General features: G+C 41.3%; 1 protein-coding gene across 5 annotated transcripts in view; it reads left to right on the top strand.

The window, feature by feature from the left end:
• LOC137377078 (DENN domain-containing protein 2B-like) overlaps window positions 1-11,097 on the top strand; it is a 565,382-nt gene extending 554,285 nt beyond the window's left edge. For all 5 annotated transcript variants that reach the window (XM_068046345.1, XM_068046347.1, XM_068046343.1 and 2 more), the window contains one exon: window positions 438-11,097. In XM_068046345.1, coding sequence (XP_067902446.1) covers window positions 438-472 — 35 coding nt within the window. In that variant the 3' untranslated portion in view covers window positions 473-11,097. The remainder of the gene's footprint in view (window positions 1-437) is intronic.
• The last annotated feature ends 9,090 nt before the right edge of the window (window positions 11,098-20,187 follow it).

Raw genomic sequence — 20,187 nt, 5'->3', positions numbered from 1 at the left:
GCACCTTCAAAAAAGCCAGCACAGGTATAATGGGTCAAAAGTCCTCCTTTTGTGCTATATCATCCTATGGTTCTGTGCAGGTATCCAGAAGGATGTGGCAGGTGGGCATCAAGTTGAAATTAGACACTTCCTCCAGGCAGGAAGGGATATCAGAAAAGGACCTCTACCTAAGGGAATCCCATGCAACTCCAACAACTATTTATGAAGATGACTGGGAACAGGTCATCCGTCTATTTTATCGTCAGGGAATTAAGCATCTTATAGGATAACGTAAATGATGGAAGGAAAATACATTAATCTGAACAAGACCTTTATCACCTTTCCAACAAAAACTAAAATCCCAGTAAGATCCCACAAATGAGGCATTTGTTTGAGGAACTTCTGGAATTACTTTTTTTTGTATTAACTACACTAATGAAACTCATCATCTCTTGCAGGAAATAAAATGAAATTTCTTCACAAGAAGAGTTAGTTGCAGTCGTGCTGTATCTGTTGTCACAAGGACCATTGGACCTTGCACAGGACTCTGTAAAACCCATTTATATTTTGAAAAAAATGGATTATACCTTTTTCGTGTTCACAAAACATTCATCTTTATTCAAAGACTGAATTATAATAGTGTTGGAGAAGAATCTGAAGCGGCAACAAGTACACTTAACTATGTTCATCTTTGCAGATTGGATTGTATATTGTAAATATATTTACTATGTTTTTATTAGTATTTTATTGTCTGGATTTAGAAGTCATTGTACTGAATATCTGTAAAGAGTTGACTGTTTCAGGTTATTGTGATGACAGAGTGACTTACGACTTGGTGCATGAATGGTCCAACTGAGCATATGCAGAAGAGTATTGTTTGTTGTGGGGGGGAAACACTGATGTTCTCGTCTATTGCGATTTGATAGCTTTCGCTGGTATGATTATGGAGAATGTGTGTGATCCTATCAAATGGGAAATACCTGAACTATATGAAATACGATGAAGTATCAGTTTTACTCGAGCTATAGCTGTAGAGTTCAGATTGTATCTCTTTTGTTCTTTCCGCATTTTGGCAACAAAATGTGATCAAGTTACACTGAAAATATTTGGTACTTTTCTAATGTTGCTTGAAAATGCATAAGCTGCCATTGAAGAGGGTGGTGAATGAATCACTGAATCCTTTCTGTATCTAATGCACTGCTGTAGCTGAGTGTAATGAGAACTGTGCAGAAGCCTTTACTACTCTGCCATTCTCACAGAGCATGACTGGGTAAGCCTTGCCACATTTCTATGTACTGCTTTTTTAAAAAAAAACAAAATAAATACATTTGGTAGTGTTTGCGTATCTGTTGGGAATATAATCAAAATTACAGGATCTGTTCAAAAGCACTTTAAATATTATTGTGTTGAATTCAAGACTCTTCACAGACACCTTTCCTCTCCCAGCACTTCTAAACTGTGGAACTCCTACCTTTCCTCTCTGCTCTTCCCTCGATAATCAGCAGGCTTTTGTCAACATAAACAGAGCACTGAATCACAATTTCCCAATTAACTTCATCTTCTCTACTACCCTTTATTCATATTTGGGGGAATCTACGATGAGCTTGGTCCTTCATCTTGATTTTCAAATGCATAGTCATTTACGGCACAGAAGGAGGCCATTTGGCCCATCGTGTCCATGTCGGCTGTCCGTGGAGCAATCCAGTCAGTCCCATTCCCTTGCAGCCCTGCAAGTCTATTTTCTTCACATGCCCATCTGATTTCCTATTGAAATCATTCATTGTCTCTGCTTCCACCACCCTTGTGGGCAGCGAGTTCCAGGTCATTACCACCTACTGCATAAAAAAGTTCTTCCTCATATTCCCCCTGCATCTCTTGCCCAAACCTCCAAACAACTTTGTCCTTGTACCATTAGGTAATGTTTTTTTCCCTTGTCTAACTTATCTAAGCCTGTCATAATCCTGTACACCTCTATTAAATCTCCCCTCAATCTCCTATGCTCTAAGGAGAACAAACCCAGCTTTTCCAACCTAACCTTGTAACTAAAATCCCCCATCCCTGGAACCATTCTGGTAAATCTTCTCTGCAACCTCTCCATGAGCCTCATATCCTTCCTAAAGTGTAGTGACCAGAACTGGACACAATACTTTAGTTGGGGCCCAATCTGAGCTTTATAAAGATTTAGCATAACTTCCCTGCTTTTGTACTCAGTGCCTCTATTTATGAAGCCCAAGATCCCATATGTTTTGCTAACCACTCTCTCAATATCTCCTACCACCTTCAAAGTTCGATGCACATGCACCCCACCCCCAGGTCTCTCTGTTCCTGCACACTCTTTAGAACTGTACCATTAAGCATATATTGCCTCTCCCTATTCCTTCTGCCAAAATGCATCACCTCACACTTGTCAGTATTAAATTCCATCTGCCACCTCTCTGCTCATGCTGCTATGTCCTGTTGCAGGTGGTTCATATCAGCCTCACTGTTTGCAACATCTCCAAGTTTGGTGCCATCGGTAAATTTTGAAATTCTACTCTGTATTCCAAGATCTAAGTCATTTATATATAGCAAAAAAAGCAGAGGTCCCAGCACTGACCCTTGGGAAACACCACTGTCTACCATCCTCCAGTCTGAAAATGTCCCATTTACTACAACTCACTGTTTTCTGTCCTTAAGCCAATTTTTTAATTCAATTGAACACTCACCCTCCTATTCCATGAGCCTCAATTTTGCTAACCAGCCTTTTATGTGGTACTTTATTAAATGCTTTCTTAAAATTACATATAAACAATATCCACCGCATTCTCTTCCTTGTTACTGTCAACTTTCCCGTTACTTCATCAAAAAATTCAATTAGTCAAGCATGATCTCCCTTTTACAAATCCTTGCTGACTCTATTTAATTAACTCAAACCTTTCCAAGTATCTGTTTGAGTCTGTTTTTTGCCTACATTAAAATTCAATCCAAAATCAGTTAGATGGCATGATTTGTAGCGATGATGAGCCACAAAGCTTCTCTCATCTGTATTTACCTTATGATCTCGAGTTACCCAGAGGTTCTTGAAAGTTGACCATACGTTCACTGTTCTGCCAAGCCACCAGGTGGCAACATTTACTAGCCTTCTGCTAGAATTTTAGATGATGCAATCCAGTGGTTATGTACAAATTTCTAACCCTACAATTAGCAAATAGTTCTTGATGGAGTTCTAAAAATTTATAAACACAAATTCACCTCACTGAACAGGAATTAATTTTGAAACACTATACCCCTTCGTTATCAGGTAGCTCAGTTGGCTAGATGGCTAGCACATGGATCAGAACAATGTCAATAACGTAGGTTCAGTTCCTATTCTGGTTTGAGGAAGGCAACAGGACACCACCTCATATACCCTCTTCCCTGGTGATGTTCATCTCTCCTGTGTGGAGAAAAAGAGCAGAGGACCTGCCCTTGGGCAGACCACCACCATGGTACTGCGCCCCTTTATTATGTTACTTTTGGGGCCATACCAAATTGAGTTTAAAACATTTGGTAAGGAGTTACTTTATCTGCTGGTAATTGAACCCTAAATAATTGATTGCAGAGAACCTACTATAGGGGATGATTAATTTAGGCTCTTTAGTACTGAAACGTCTAGGAATAAATTCTGATGAAACCCAGCTTTAACTTTAACCCATTTCAGTGAACTCAATCACCTCAGTGATGTTTAATTGCCTGGCTGACATCAAGTCAAGAATGAGTTAAAATTTCATCTAACTGAACATTGTGAAGGCCAAAGCCCTTGAACACTGACTCCATCTCCAGTCCCAGTATCTGAATCAGGTGAAGTCAGACTCTGTGAAACCTCGGCATCCTGCTTGACTCAGAGCAAAACTTCATATCCAGATTGCTTACTATCACCAAGAGCATTTACTTCCACCTCTGAAATAATGCTTACCTCCACCCCACCTAAATTCCCACTGCTGCTAAAACTCTTACCCATGCTTTTGGTTTGCCTACAAAAATACAATAACTACTGATTGTAAAATGCATTGCGATGTCCTAGTGATGTCATAAAGTGCTACAGAAAGCTAAGTTCTTTCTTGTGTCTATTTCTGTACATGTCCTTTTTGCTGGATTTCCATCCTTTATGAACTCCAATTTCTTCCAAACTCAGCCTCCTGTATTCTATCCTGCACTAAGTCCTGCTCGTCAATCACCCTGTCCACAGTGACTTCAGTCGGCTCCTTGTACTATGACACTTTGATTTTAAAATTTTCATGCTGGTATTCTAATGTCTTTGTGGGCACACCAATACTGCACCCATCTCTGCTATCTCCTCCAGCACCCTTTAATCCATGGACTCTGGCCTGCCTTCCTGCTCTCCCTTCTCCTCATTACTGGTGGCAAAACCTCCAACCATCTCAGCCCTATTCTGGAACCACCTTCGCAAACCCAACCACCTCTCAATATCTTCTCAAAACTTACCTTTTGATCCAGCTTTCAGTCAACTCAGCTAACTCTCAATCGGTGCCTTGGCATCCATTCCTTCATCTATTTTATTTATCTTTTCTCCCCCAACCCTCTTCCCCCTCAATAAAGTTGCTTGGAATGTTTTCTACAATATATGTGCCATATATGTTCATGTTTGTATTCTTATTGACAAAGGTCATGTCATATTTTAGCCTTTTAACGGATGTCTACTGTATTAACAGCATGGTTTATCGTCAGTGACCATATTTATTGTTACACACCATGGAAGGAGGTCAGAACTGTTTTATGCTGCTTTAACTTCCAACCAATGCATTTGTGATGTGTGAACAAGTAGTACATGATTGTATGTAACTGTCCACAGTTGCATCAATGAACCTGGAGTTAATATGCCCTATTCTCCAAAAAGGAGCTTCCATGTATAGTTATTGTCACAGACTTAAGATGAGGATAAATGGGAAAATCCACTACAGCACCAAATCGTGTTGTATGTGATAAGCCTTGTACAGCTAATGGTGGCATGCTCAGTCTCACTCATTTATTAGAGTCTGTTTGAGGATCTGCTCATTGCTGGAACGACTGGCCTCCAGAATTTCATTAGTAAAGTTAGCACAATGTGGTCAGATTAGAAATCCTGCTGCTGATCTAATGTAATTGATATAATATTACAGGCTGACATTTGCAAGACTGCTTGCATTTATTCATATAGCACCTTTAATAGAATAAAAATCCAGCACGTGATTGAGCGACGTAACCCAAAAATTGCAGCAAGTGTGACCCATGATGTGACTCATTGCATCATTAATTGTGTCATTGCACACTGCTCTGGTTTAGTTATTGTAATAAGTTAACTTCTGAAGCAATTTATATTGTCACATTAAGACTTCATAGCTAAACTGGTATTAGGGGTCTTACAAATTGCAGCAGGGCATCTGGAATAAGGAAGCAGGTGGGGGTGGGGGAAGAGTCAGATTTTTTGTTGTTGACGGCTGTTCAGTGGACCAGGCTGAAAAGTGCTTATGCAAGGACATTGGAGGAGGGCAGGAATTGCCTCTGGTGTGATGTCTCTATAGTTGAATAGCTTGACAACATTCACTATGAAGATCTGCACCTAAAAATGGCGCCAAGGGTGAGACACTAACAGATTATTATCCCCTGTGTAACTATACCTGAGCATGATACAATGCCTTTGGAAGAAAGTGTGACAGAAATGTTAAGGCCTGCAAATTATAGTCTTAGAAAAGATGCATTCAATTTAATGTGTTTTTGTAACTTCCTATTAAACATCAATCTTCCTGATAGATTGTTGCAACACACTCCACTTGTTATAACTCTTCCCCCACCCTTTCATAACACTCATGGTCTTTCCTGTAACATGAGAACAATAAGGCATTTATTCAGCCAAAGACACTTATTAAATTCAATATTTAATTAATCTTTAATTTATTGAGCTCAGCAATTTCTATTTACTCATTTAATTCCACTGTTAGTGGTCGGCAACGCAAAATGGATTTCTATGGGAACCGTCATAGGGCTATGAGTTTTACCATCGAAAACAAAAGGTCGAGTTGTTTTAATGCTGTCACATGACTGCATTACCTCATGCAATTCCGAGACTGATCTGAATTTTTCTTGTTTTTTCAGCAACTAATTATATTCATTCCATCAGGATTAACTATTTTACTGTAAATTATGCCAGTTTCTGAGGAAATTATACACTCATTTTGTTATATGTTTCCTGCAGTTTAGCAATCAATGTTCCTCATTGCAATCTATTTAAAAAAGTTGAGGTTGACGTTAACAAACAATAATTCAGCAAAGAGAAAGTTATCTGAAATGTGTAACACAGAAAAGATGTACAGAATAGCACTTGTGTCATAGAGAAAGGGGCATTTTGCTCAAAAAATGCACTGGTGTGTAACAGATTCCCTCATAGTCATAGGAACTTGGTACTTCATACCTCAGGCTTTCTGAGGTGGCATTGCATTATTGATCAATGAGCCAATTACTGCAGTAAGGAGGGATAATATCTTAGAAGGTTCCTCAAATGAGGCCATATGGGTAGAACATAAAAACAAAAAGGGGGCAATCACTTTGCTGGGAATGCACTACAGTCCTCCAAACAATCAGGGAGAGATAGAGGAGCAGATATGTTGGTAAATCTCAAAGAGGTAAAAAAAATAATAGGGTAATAATAGTAGGGGATTTCAACTTCCCCAATATTAACTGGGATAGTCTTAGTGCAAAAACGCTTAAAGGGGGCGGAATTCTTAAAATCATCCAGGAGGGCATTTTCAGCCAGTACGTAAAAAGTCCTACAGGAGAAGGGGCAGTATAAGTGTCAGTGGGGGAGAATCTTGGGGATAGTGACCATAACTTTGTAAGATTTAAGGTAGTTATGGAAAAGGACAAAGATGGACTGGAAATAAAGGTACTGAATTGGGGGAAGGACGATTTCAATATGATAAAACAGGATCTGGCCAAAGTGGACTGAGAGCAGCTACTTGTAGAAAAGGCTACATCAGACCAGTGGGAATCATTCAAAAAGGAAATAGAGAGTTCAGGGCCAACATGTTCTCATAAAGGTGAAGGGTAGGACCAACAAGTCCAGGGAACCCTGGATGTCAAGGGATATAGAGGATTGGATAAGGAAAAAAAGGAGGCTAATGGCAGATTCAGAGGACTGAAAACAGCAGAGGCCCTAGAGGAGTATAGAAAGTGTAGGGGGGTACTTAAAAAAGTAATTAGCAGAGCAAAGAAGGGCATGAAAAATCACTGGCGGGAAAAATAAAGGAAAATCCCAAGGCATTTTATAAGTATATTAAGGGCAAGAGGATAACCAGGGAAAGAGTAGGGCCCATTAAGGACCAAAGTGGAAATCTGTGTGTGGAGCCGGAGGACGTAGGTGAGGTTTTAAATGATTACGTTTCAACTGTGTTTACTATGGAGAAGGACGATGTAGGTGTAGAGATCAGGGAGGGGGATTGATATACTTGAACAAATTAGCATTGAAAGAGAGAAGGTATTAGTGGTTTTAGCAGGCTTAATAGGGGATAAATCCCCAGGTACAGATGAGATGTATCCCAGGTTGTTATGTGAGGCAAGGGAGGAGATTGCAGGGGCTCTGACACAAATTTTCAAATCCTCTCTGGCCACAGGAGAGGTGCTAGAGGACTGGAGAACAGTGACTGTGGTACTATTATTCAAGAAGGTATAAAGCAGGTATTTTCAGGCCAGTGAGTCTAACATCAGTGGTAGGGAAACTATTGGAAAAATTTTTAGGGACAGGATTAATCTCCACGTGGAGAGGCAGGGATTAATCAAAGATAGGCAGCATAGCTTTGTCGGGGGAGATCATGTCTAACAAATTTGATTGAATTTTTTGAGGCGTGACTCGGTGTGTAGATGAGGGTAAAGCAGTGATGTAGTCTACATGGACTTCAGTAAGGCTTTTGATAAGGCATGGGAGATTGGTCAAGAAGGTAAAACCCCTGGGATCCAGGACAATTTGGCAAATTGGATCCAAAATTGGCTTAGTGGCAGGAGACAGAGTGTGATGGTCGAGTGTTGTTTTTGCGAGCGAAAGCCTGTGACCAGTGGTATACCGCAGTGATCAGTGCTGGGACCCTTGCTGTTTGTAGTGTACATTAATAATTTAGACATGAATATAGGAGGTATGATCAGTAAGTTCACAGATCTCATGACAATTGGTGGTGTCGTAAATAGTGAGGAGGAAAGCCTTAGATTACAGGATGATATAGATGGGCTGGTAAGATGGGCAGAGCAGTAGCAAATGGAATTTAATCCTGAGAAGTGTGAGGTGATGCATTTGGGAGGACTAACAAGGCAAGGGAATATACAATGGATGGTAGGACCCTTGGTGTACTTGTCCATAGATCACTGAAGGCAGCAGCACAGGTAGATAAGGTGGTTAGGAAGGCATATGGAATACATGCCTTTGTTAGCCGAGGCATAGAATATAAGAGCAGGGAGGTTATGATGGAGCTGTATAAAACGCTAGTTAGGCCGTAGCTGGAGTTCTGCGTACAGTTCTGGTCGCCACACTATCAGAAGGATGTGATTGCACTGGAGAGGGTGCAGAGGAGATTCCACCAAGGTGTTGCCTGGGCTGGAGCATTTCAGCTATGAAGAGACTGGATAGGCTAGGGTCATTTTCCTTAGAGCAGAGAAGGCTGAGGGGGGACCTGATTGATAGATACAAAATTATGAGGGGCAATATTATTGATCAGATAGATAGGAAGAAGCTTTTTCCCTGAGCGGAGGGGTCAATGACCAGGGGGCATAGATTTAAAGTAAGGTGCAGGAGGTTTAGAGGGGATTTGAGGAAAAAAAATTTCACCCAGAGGGTGGTTGGAATCTGGAACACACTACCTGAAGGGGTGGTAGAGGCAGGAACCCTCACAACATTTAAGAAGTATTTAGATGAGCACTTGAAATGCCATAGTAGACAAGGCTACAGGCCAAGTCCTGGAAAATGGGATTAGAATAGATAGGTGCTTGATGGCCGGCAAGGACACAATGGGCCGAAGGGTCTGTTTCTGTGCTGTATAACTCTATGAGTAGGCTATCAAATTACTGTGTGCAATTCTACCTGATTTTGGTAATTTAAATAAAATATATATCAAGCCATTCCTAGTGAGGCAGGTGTCAACGGCAGTATTGTATTGGGGTGTTCTACATTACAACTTGTTAGAACTCCTGCATCTTTTGTACTCATCACTGAAGTGGTTAAATAACCAAGATGCGGAGAAAATGACTGTAGCCAAAGAGGTATGCTGGAAGGGTGGGATTTTATATTCCCCTTAGTGTACTGCTTCCCTTAAACACCATTCACGACTGTTACTGTGATTGTAGCACACTCAAAAAGTGGGCAATGTAGAACAGCTAGATTATTGGCTGTGGCTTTTAGAAGTACATGCAGAATTTAAGGGTTAAATGCCTCCAACAGACAATAAACTTTGTAGCTGATTCCATGCGAATGTGTCAGGAGACCAGGTGCACAAGGAGTGCTGAATTGCAGGAGCAGGGCTTGAATCTACTTCTTTCTGGCATGCAATTCCTTGCTCCTCTAACATTACTGAGTTGAAGTGCTTGTACACATTTCCTGCATGAGCCTTATTGAATGCAAACATATTTAAGAGCACACCAAACACATTCCTGTGTTAGTTATGCCAAGTTCACTATTTTTCCTTTGTGCATTCACTTGGAATGGGCGTAGGGGAAGTTCCATAGGTGCAGAAACTCTTTAAACAGTCTTTGGAAGTGTCTTCCCTAATGTATAATGTTCGCTACATTACGTTTTAGTCAAATGATTTTTTTCTATATTTCAGAAATCTTTTATTATTTTTTGAGGGGAACAAGTGGCCATTTTTGCACCCATTAGGTGAGAAGGAGCTCAAACACCTAGGCAGGCGGATCTCCAGGTCATGTGATTTTCCGCTGTTTCCCTCCAATTTCCTTGATGGAACTACAAGTGAGAATTAGATGAGGCTAGGGAGTTAAAGTACCAGGAGAAGATTTGGGGCAGGAGGCAATTGGTGAGTTGTGGCCTGCAGTAGTCTGCATTTGTAATGTTGAAATGGGAGTAGCATGAGTGCCCCCTCCTGGCTCTGCACTCAGAGAGTAAATTTTTATTTATCACTTCACTGGCAGCCTCTACCAGCCCCTTTAAAGATTGCTTGTTCTGCTGCTTTTTGGCTGTGGAAACTAAAACTAGCACGCTTAGCGTATTGCACACCTGATGAGCCTAAAGTCAATTTTAGGCAGAAGCCCTGGGTGAATACAGGGCACCCTAACCAATATGGTATGTGATGCATACCTGGCGCAGAATGAGTGCGTACACTTGAGGAACAGATGCTGTGTGATCCAATGTGTCCCTTCAAGCCCAACAACTATAATTGCTGTGCGCTCACGGTCAGTTAAAGGCTAACTGTTGTTAAGCAGACCTTCAGGTCAATTAGAAGTCAGGCTAGCTTTCCTGTTTTTAGACTAAATGTGAATTCTGAGAACACTGGGGCCAAGGGTTAGGTGCTAGATGGCTTTGAAGGGGGAATGGATGGCACTCAAGGAGAGAAATAAGCAGAAACTGAGAGTGGCACCATTGTATGGTGGGAAAGGAGGATGGCAGCAATAGGTGATGGGGAATGGGGATTGAGAGTGTTATCATTAACCAAGAGAGGCAAGAATATCAGCTAAAACGGAGAAAATTGGCAGGAGTAAACAATGAATGGGGATGAAGGAGGTGGAAGATCAGTAGCAGCTTGGAGTGCCTAGTTGCTTTGAAGGGAAACAGAGCCAGTATGAAATGGCAAGAATGGCCTGGAATTTCCAGTAAGGGCGTATTTGGGAAGTTTGTCCCAGATGAATACTGAATTTGCAGATGTCAACTAACGTTGAAATTTCCTGTGGACCTAATTAGACTATACCGAATGTAAAAAAGCAGCGTAACTTAAATGTAACAAAGAAATGCCCGCTCGTGTTGTTGTCCCAACTTACCAAATCTCTTTAACAGCAATATGTCAACAGTTGCTATTTTCTATGTATTATATATTATAAATACAAAATAAAATTTTTCATAGATTTACCACTGGATGTGCGACCTAATGACTGCAGAACCATTTTGGGAATGTGTTAATAAACCTTAGTGACGAATGACTAGTGTCCCAGAGTGCTTCTTTCAAAGCCTGCCGATAGTGTCTGAGAGATTTTTCACCCTCTGTGTGGGATTCAGGTAGAATCAAAGTCTACTTGCGAAACCAATAGTTGGGAGTTGGGGATAGAATGGTCCATTATCTATGAAAGAAAACTATCTGTCCTTTCAGTATTACAATTCCTGCCTCATTCCATTGCTAAAATGATTTCATTAACTCTCACAACACACAGCTGAATACCGTTGATTTTATACTGCTGTATTGTTCATCAGTTAAAAAAGAAAGTATTTGCCTCATATATATGAAAAGGAGTTCAGCAAACTTGACTTTAAAATGTCCAACAACGTATTCATTAAAAATACAGAAATGTCTGATATGAAGTGATTACAGTTGTCTAAGATTCCTACTAAAGTTGAGATCTTAGAGTTTTAATCATCTTTCAGTTTGTCCTCTTGCTCTTCTGTACTGTGATTAATTTTTTAACTCAGCTTCAAAGTGACCAATGATGATCAAAAGCAGACACCTGGCTGCTCTGGTGATCTATAGGCTTAACAACCCCTTTCAAATCAAACACACTTAATCAGCATATATTGGTGTCTTTGACATGAAAACTTGCATTTACCCACCATAAATAATTTTAAAACATTACCCCCATGAATTTATTTTCAGAACACATGTACTTTACATAGTTTTCAGGAAACCTGACCCTCTGTGGTAAGAACTCTCTGAATTCCATTGCATTTGCCAATCTCTTTGAAGGGAGCATAAATCTAAAGGAGGTTTGTGCACTGAAAGTTTTGGGGCAAGTTTACAACAGTTCTAAACTTACATAAATGAAGGAAATTTGAGTTTTCATTCTTTCAGATGAAGGGTGGGGTGGACAATGCCAATAAGCAGTGGAGCGTCAGGATAGGCTTCTGAGAACCATATTGAGGAAATTCAGGTGTAAGAGTGGTTCTAAGTCAGTTATGCCCAAATTTCCAATGATCTTTGGGGCTAGAAATTGACATTATGCCATTTTTTGGGTGTAAATTGACAGGAATTTCCAGGCCAATGTGCATATGAAAGGATGTGGAGTTGGATGGTGTACAGTGTCTCTGAACTGGTGTGGAGGGGGCTAGATGTGGGAGTGTGATTTTTGGCTAATTGATGATCTGTTGATCTGTTAAAAATGCAAATACCACTTTGTTTTTCTTTTTTTAGATTAAAAATCTCCTAATTGTTAAATATAAAATGGTTACAAATTAATCGGAACGTATAAAGTTTAATGTAAAAAAATTGAAAGTTTTCTGAGCAGGAGGAATGGCCCCAGACCCCTCTGCAATACACTAACAATTTTATGCCTTCAACATTTAAATTACCCCCTCAGGCTTTCATACACTTGGGTTTTGTTCCAGTACAAGTAAAAAAATGTTGTCCGAGATTTTGTCTTGGTGACGGGGGTCTCGATCACCGGCAAAAGCACCGGTGAGAGCCGCATGTCACCTCCTCTGGGGAAGGCCCGCTGGATCAAGTGTCAATTAAGATCTTAAGTGGACAGTGAGGGGCCTTCCCCAGGATCAAAGCTGTTGGCCAATCAGAGGCTGGCATCTCTTGAGCAGCGCCAACGCGGAGGCAGTGGCTGCTGCCCGATAGAGCACATACCCAAGGCCCTGGAATTAGGCCATGGGTAAGTCAAGATGGGAGAGGTTTCATGGGGTGGGGATTGCAGGGGAAGGGGTGTACGGGATTCAGCAGCAAGTGCAGCAGCGTGCCTCTCAGTGGGCCCCCCCTTGCTGATGCCAGGTCCCTTGTTAAAAGGCACTTGGTGCCTGACAAGGGACCCCCACTCCCGCACAAAACAAACAGTTCCGCCCGCTGCTGGGCATTAATTCCTCACTTAAGGGCCTCAATTAACAACGGGGTCCAGCCCCGGACCTAATTGGGTGGAGGCGCCACCATCCAACCGATTACATGCTCTCCCTGCCTCCTAACCCGACATAGGGGATAGCATAAAATTCCCTTCATTGTGTATAGCTACTGCTCAAATTACAAAGCCCATGTAACTACTTGTTTTCACACAACAGGCTCATAACCCAGGGCATTTTTGATGTATCAATTTTTTTTTACCTTAATTAACTTTTTGAAGCTCAAACTCAGCTTTCATTTCAAGTTGACATCAGATGAAGAACACTTTTTAATATTCCTAAAAATACACTGACAAATGAAACTACAGTATCACTTAATCATAATTAAGTCAATATCCCTGTCGCATATTGTTCTGCATACATTTACATGGCATTGGCATCCAGTATTTCAAAGTCATTAAGGATATTGGCTGCAAAATTCTGATGCATAGCGCCCGTTCTTTTGGCGTTACAGGTGCCATTTTGGCTCCAAAATGGCGTCCACAGCACGTGCACACATTTCTTCACTCGCAATTTTGGTGAGGGCGTTTATGCGTGCGCAGGGTGTGTCCACCACAGATATAGATTAAAAGTTTTTTTTTAAATGCCTAAGCTTAAAACCAACAGAACCATTGCTTATACAAGTACATTGCAAGGAGTGCATTGCAAGGAGTACACATGACAATGCCAGCAACCTGTGCATTTTCAAGATTTTCTGTTTTCATTTCAGATTTCCAAGTTTGCATTTTGATATAAAGAATCAGCGTTTCCTGGTGGACTGCTCCACCTAGAGGCCAGAGAGAGACCTGATTAGAATTAGAATTAGAATTAGAATATTACAGCGCAGTACAGGCCCTTCGGCCCTCGATGTTGCGCCGATCATCTGACCTACACTATTCCATTTACATCCATATGTCTATCCAATGACCACTTAAATACCCTGATGATAAAGCTTTATATAAAATTACATCTCAGATCACTTTCAAGAGAGAGGTTGGCCCTGAGGTGGACAGCAGATCCCAAAGCTGGGTTTCTGGAAGACATTTTGGAGAGGGTGAGCTCTCAAGCTGAAGTGCATTTTGGAATATAGTTCCAGAGGGAAGGCCATTGTCACAATTTTGCTTTTTTGCCAGACAGTCGGTTGAGCTGACCATCAACAACCACTCCTATAAGCAGAACCTACATGCCTGCAACCGAGGGTGTATCTTTTTTCTGCCCAACAATTACATGGTTGCATAACACTGAAATTGTAACAGGGACCCTTTGCACTGTATAGAAACTATGACAGTATACATTTGAAGTTCTCTTGTCTTTATGGAAGACAGACTGAAAAGCACCATCGAGGCAAGGCATGATTTTAAATCAACAGCTGGTCTAAAATGCATGAATTAACAATTTCCTTTGCTCCTCAATTATGCAATAATAATAAAGACAGAACTATCTCCAGAGTTCCAGTTCAATTTCTTAGCGAAGGTATTCAAAACTAGCTGGCCCTGATAATTCTACAAGTGACCTCCACCCAGCCAGGATCAGAAGCACAGCAAGGACTCAAGAAGACCAGTCAGTCCATTGAAATTCATCGTTCTAATACTCCAACATTGGAATCTAGTATCTTTTTTCAACATCCATAACGTTTTTGTCTTTACTATCGCACCAAGGAGATTGTTCCAAGCATTAATCAATCAGAAGCCCTAATAACGGTTTTAAAACTTACTTTTACACTAATTAAATTTTTGCTTTCTGGTTTTGTATTCCAAACTTAATTTGAAGTAATTTTCAGTCTTTACCGTGCTACACCATTTGGTACATCGCATACCTCAATTAGATCCCTCTCCTAACTTAATTAGAATCATAGCATGATACTGCACAGATGAAGGCCATTCATCTCTTGCCTATGCTGACTTTATCTAATGAATCCTACTCCCCTGCTCTTTACCCATAACACTGTCATTTTCTTCTCCAAGTATTTATCTAATTACTTCTTGAAACTGCTTCCACCAACCTTTTAAGCCATGCATTCTAGATCATATAAAACTCACTGCATAAATGTTTCTTTTCTCATGTCACTTCTCATTCTTTTGCCAATCAACTTAATTATGTGCCCCTTCTGTCACTAGAAAGTTTCTCCTTATTTACTCTATCAAAACCATTCATGATTTTGAACACCCCTATCAAATTTGCTTTTAACCTTCTCTAAAGAGAACATTCCCAGCTTCTCCACTCTCGCCACATAACTGAAATCTTTCAACTCGGTACCATTATAGGAAGATTCCTGTACTCTCTCTAAGATCTTGACACATTTCCTAAAGTGTGGTGCCCATACCTGAATACAATACTCTATCTGGGGCCTACCTAACCAGTGATCTATAAATGTTTAGTATAACTTTGCTATTGCACACTATGCTTTTACTCATAAAGCCAAGGATCCCAAATGAATTTTTAGACAGGCTCTCTACTTGTCCTGCCACTTTCAAAATGAGTATGGTAGCATTTGTGATTATATTACTGGACTAGTAATCCAGAGGCCTGGACTAATGATCTGCAGACATGAGTTCAAATCCCACTGTGGCAGCTGGGGAATTTAAATTCAATTTGATAAAATCTTTAATAAAAAGCTAGTATTAGTAATGGTGAACATGAAGCTATTGGATTATTGTAAAAACCCATTTACTTCACTAATGTCCTTTAAAGATAGAAATCTGACACCCTTACCCAATCTGATCTATCTCTGACTCCAGACCCACATCAACGTGGTTGACACTTAATTACCCTCTGAAATGGCCTAGTAAGCCACTCAGTTGTAGCCAAGAAGGTAGCTTACCAACTCTCCGCTGGGTTGGAGTCATACCTAATGCAAAGGAAGATGGTTGTGGTTGTTGAAGGTCAATCATCTCAGCTCCAGGATATCACTGCAGGAGTTCACCAGGATAGTGTCCTAGGCCCAACCATCTTCAGCTACTGCATCAATGACCTTCCCTCCATCATAAGGTGTTCACTGATGATTGCACAACGTTTAGCACTGTTCACGACTTCTCAAATACTGAAGCAGTCCGTGTAGAAATGCAGCAAGTCCTGGACAATATACAGTCTTGGGCTGATAAGTGGCAAGTAATATTTGTGCCACACAAGTGCCAGGCAATGACTATCTCAAACAAGAGAGAATCTAAGCATCTCCCCTTGACATTCAATGGCATTATGAAGAGAAATTGAGCAGTTTAGGCCTTTACTCTCTAGAGTTTAAAATCATGTTGACTTTGTCTGACCATACCATACCATGATTTTCTAAGTGCATTGTTAAGACTTCATTGATATTAGATTCCAGCATTTTCCAGACAACTGATGTCTTGCTAACTGGCCTGTAGTTCCATGTTTTCTCTCCTCTTGAATAGCAGTGTTACATTTGTTAACTTCCAATCCACTAGAACCATTCTAGAATCTAGGGGATTTTAGAAAACCATAACCAGTGCATCCACTATCTCTGCAGCTACCTCTTTTAGAACCCTGGGATGAAGCCCATCAGATCCTGGGGATGTCGGATTTTAGTCCCTTAAGTTTCTCTCTTCTCTTTCTCTATTGATATTAATTACCTTAAGTTCCTCACTCTTAGCTCCTCAGTTACCCTTTATTTCTTCTGTTACTTGTGTTTGATAGAAAACAGACACAAAATATTTGTTCAACATCTCTGATGTTTCCTTGTTGCTCACGATAATTTCTCCTGTCTCCGCCTCTTAATTGAAGCAACATTTACTTTAACTTAAATAAAAACTCAGCAGGTATTTACATATCTAACCTCAGTAGTGGGCAAATTATTGGAATCTATTCTGAGAGACAGGATAAACTGTCACTTAGAAAGGCACAGGTTAATCAAGGATAGTCAGCATGGATTTGTTAAGGGAAGATCTTGTTTGACCAACTTGATCGAATTTTTTGACGACGTAACAAGGTAGATGAGGGTAGTGCAGTTGATGTGGTCGATATGGATTTTAGCAAGGCTTTTGACAAGGTCCCACATGGCAGACTGGTTAAAAAAATTAAATCCCATGGGATCCAGGGAAATGCAGCAAGGTGGATGCAAAATTGGCTCAGAGGCAGGAAACAAAGGGTAATTGTTGACGGCTGTTTTAGTGACTGGAGGGCTGTTTCCAGTGGTGTTCTGCAGGGCTCAGTACAGGGTCCCCTGCTTTTTGTGGTGTATATTAACGAATTGGATGTAAATGTAGGGGGCGTGATCAAGAAGTTTGTGGACGACACAAAGATTGGCGGTGTGGTAGATAGCGAGGTGGATAGCTGTAGGCTGCAGGAAGATATTGATGGTCTGGTCAGATGAGCAGAAAAGTGGCAAATGGAATTCAACTTGGAGAAGTGTGAGGTGATGCATTTGGGGAGGGCAAACAAGGCAAAGGATACATGATGAATGGGAAAATACTGAGAAGTGTAGAGGAAGTAAGGGACCTTGGAGTGAATGTTCATAAATCCCTGAAGGTAGCAGGACAAGTCAATAAGTTGGTTAAGAAGGCATTTGGAATCCTTTCCTTTATTAGCCGAGGTATAGAATATAAGAGCAGGGAGGTTATGCTGGAACTGTATAACTCATTGGTTAGGCTACAACTTGAGTATTGTGTGCAGTTCTGGTCACCCCATTACAGAAAGGATGTAATTGCATGAGAGAAGGTACAGAGGAGATTTATGAGAATGTTGCCAGGACTGGAAAAATGTAGATATGAGGAAAGATTGGATAGGCTGGGGTTGTTCTCCTTGGAACAGAGAAGGCTGAAGAGAGATCTTATTCAAATGTACAAAATTTTGAGGGGCCTGTATAGAGTGGAGGTCAAGGGTCTATTCACCTGAGCAGAGAGGTCAGTGATGAGGGGGCATATATTTAAAGTGATTGGTAGAAAAATTAGAGGGGAGATGAGGAAAAACTCTTTCACCCAGAGGATGGTGCTGGTCTGGAACTCACTGCCTGAAAGAGTAGTTGAGGCAGAAACCCTCAACTCATTCAAAAGGAGTCTGGATATGCACCTCAAGTGCCGTAATCTGCAGGGTTACGGACCAAATGCTGGAAGGTGGGATTAGAATAGGTGGATCGTTTTTTCGCCGGCACAGACACGATGGGCCAAGTAGTCTCTTTCTGTGCCTTAAACTTTCTATGATTGCCAACAGTTCATTTTTGTTTCAGATTTCCATTTATTTACTTTAGCGACCTCCTTTTCTATACACTTGTAAAAGCTCTTAATTTTTTTTTATATTCTAGGCTAGTTTACTTGCATTCTATTTTGTCCCTTTTTTATCAACTTTTTGGTGGCCCTTTGCTGGTTTTATAACACACCCAATCCTCAGGCTTACTACTATGCCACATTATAAGCCTATTCTTTTAATCTAATGCGATCCTTAACTTCCTTAGAAAGCCATGGATGGATCTTTTGCTGAGTTTTTGTTTATTAACGGAATGTGTATTTGTTGAACATTTTGAATTGTTTCTTTAAATATTTCCCAGTTTATTTACCGCCATATCTTTTAATCTATTTACCCAATCATCTTCGGCCAGCTCTCCCCTCATACTTATGTAATTGGCTTCACAAGAACACAATAGGAAAAGTAGACCATATGGCCCATCAAGCCTGCTCCACCATTCAATATGATCATGGCTGATCTTGGGCTTCAATTCCACTTTCCTGCCTGCTCGCCATATCCCGTGATTTCCTGCAAGACCAAAAAATCTATCCCAGCCTTAAATGTATTCAATGATGGAGCACCCACAACCCTCTGGGGTAGAGAATTCCAAAGATTCACAACCCTTTTGAGTGTAGTCATTTCTGCTCATCTCTGTCCTGAATGATCGGCCCCTAATCCTGAGACTGTCCCCATATTCTAGATTCCCTAACCAGTGGGAACAATCTCTCAGCTTCTACCCTATCAAGCCCTTTCAGAATCTTGTATTTAAGTTCAAGTTCCTTGTTTGGGCTTGGAGTATGTCACTTTCAAACTTAATACTGAATTTAATTGCGTGCCTCATTACACCTTCTTTGGCCTCCTTGTTTCGGGAGACAATGGGTAAGCGTCTAGAGGTGGTCACTGGTTTGTGCAGCAGCGCCTGGAGTGGCTATAAAGGCCAATACTAGAGTGACAGACTCTTCCACACGTGCTGCAGAAAAAAATTGGTTGTCGGGCCTGTTACACAGTTGGCTCTCCCCTTGTGCTTCTGTCTTTTTTCCTGCCAACTGCTAAGTCTCTTCGACTCGCCACACTTTAGCCCCCGCCTTTATGGCTGCCCGCCAGCTCTGGCGATCGCTGGCAACTGACTCCCACGACTTGTGATCAATGTTACAGGACTTCATGTCGCGTTTGCAGATGTCTTTAAAGCGGATACATGGACGACCGGTAGGTCTGATACCAGTGGCGAGCTAGCTGTACAATGTGTCCTTGGGGATCCTGCCATCTTCCATGCGGCTCACATGGCCAAGCCATCTCAAGCGCCGCTGACTCAGTAGTGTGTATAAGCTGGGGATGTTGGCTGCCTCGAGGACTACTGTGTTGGAGATGCGGTCCTGCCACCTGATGCCAAGGATTCTCCGGAGGCAGCGAAGATGGAATGAATTGAGATGTCGCTCTCAGCTGACATACGTTGTCCAGGCCTCGCTGCCGTAGAGCAAGGTACTGAGGACACAGGCTTGATACACTCGGACTTTTGTGTTCCGTGTCAGTGCGCCATTTTCCCACTCTCTTGGCCAATCTGGATATCGCAGTGGAAGCCTTTCCCATGCGCTTGTTGATTTCTGCATCGAGAGACAGGTTACTGGTGATAGTTGAGCCTAGGTAGGTGAACTCTTGAACCACTTCCAGAGCGTGGTCGCCGATATTGATGGATGGAGCATTTCTGAATTCCTGGCCCATGATGTTCATTTTCTTGAGGCTGATAGTTAGGCCAAATTCGTTGCAGGCAGCCGCAGACCTGTCGATGAGACTCTGCAGACACTCTTCAGTGTGAGATGTTAATGCACAATGTCATTGCACAATGCTCTATCTAAAGTAGCTTTACCCCGAATTGGTTTCCTGGAACATGTTGTGGAACAGTCCTGAAAGCGTTCTACAAATTCATCTAATGAAAGGTCACAGACCTGAAACGTTAACGCTGCTTCTCTCTGCACAGACGCTGCCAGACCTGCTATTTGCAGTATCTGCAG

The sequence above is a fragment of the Heterodontus francisci genome, chromosome 14, assembly GCF_036365525.1.
Source record: "Heterodontus francisci isolate sHetFra1 chromosome 14, sHetFra1.hap1, whole genome shotgun sequence".
NCBI classification, from domain to species: Eukaryota; Metazoa; Chordata; class Chondrichthyes; order Heterodontiformes; family Heterodontidae; genus Heterodontus; species Heterodontus francisci.
The sequence above is the reverse complement of the archived record's forward strand: the minus strand, read 5'-3'. Positions and strand labels throughout refer to the sequence as shown.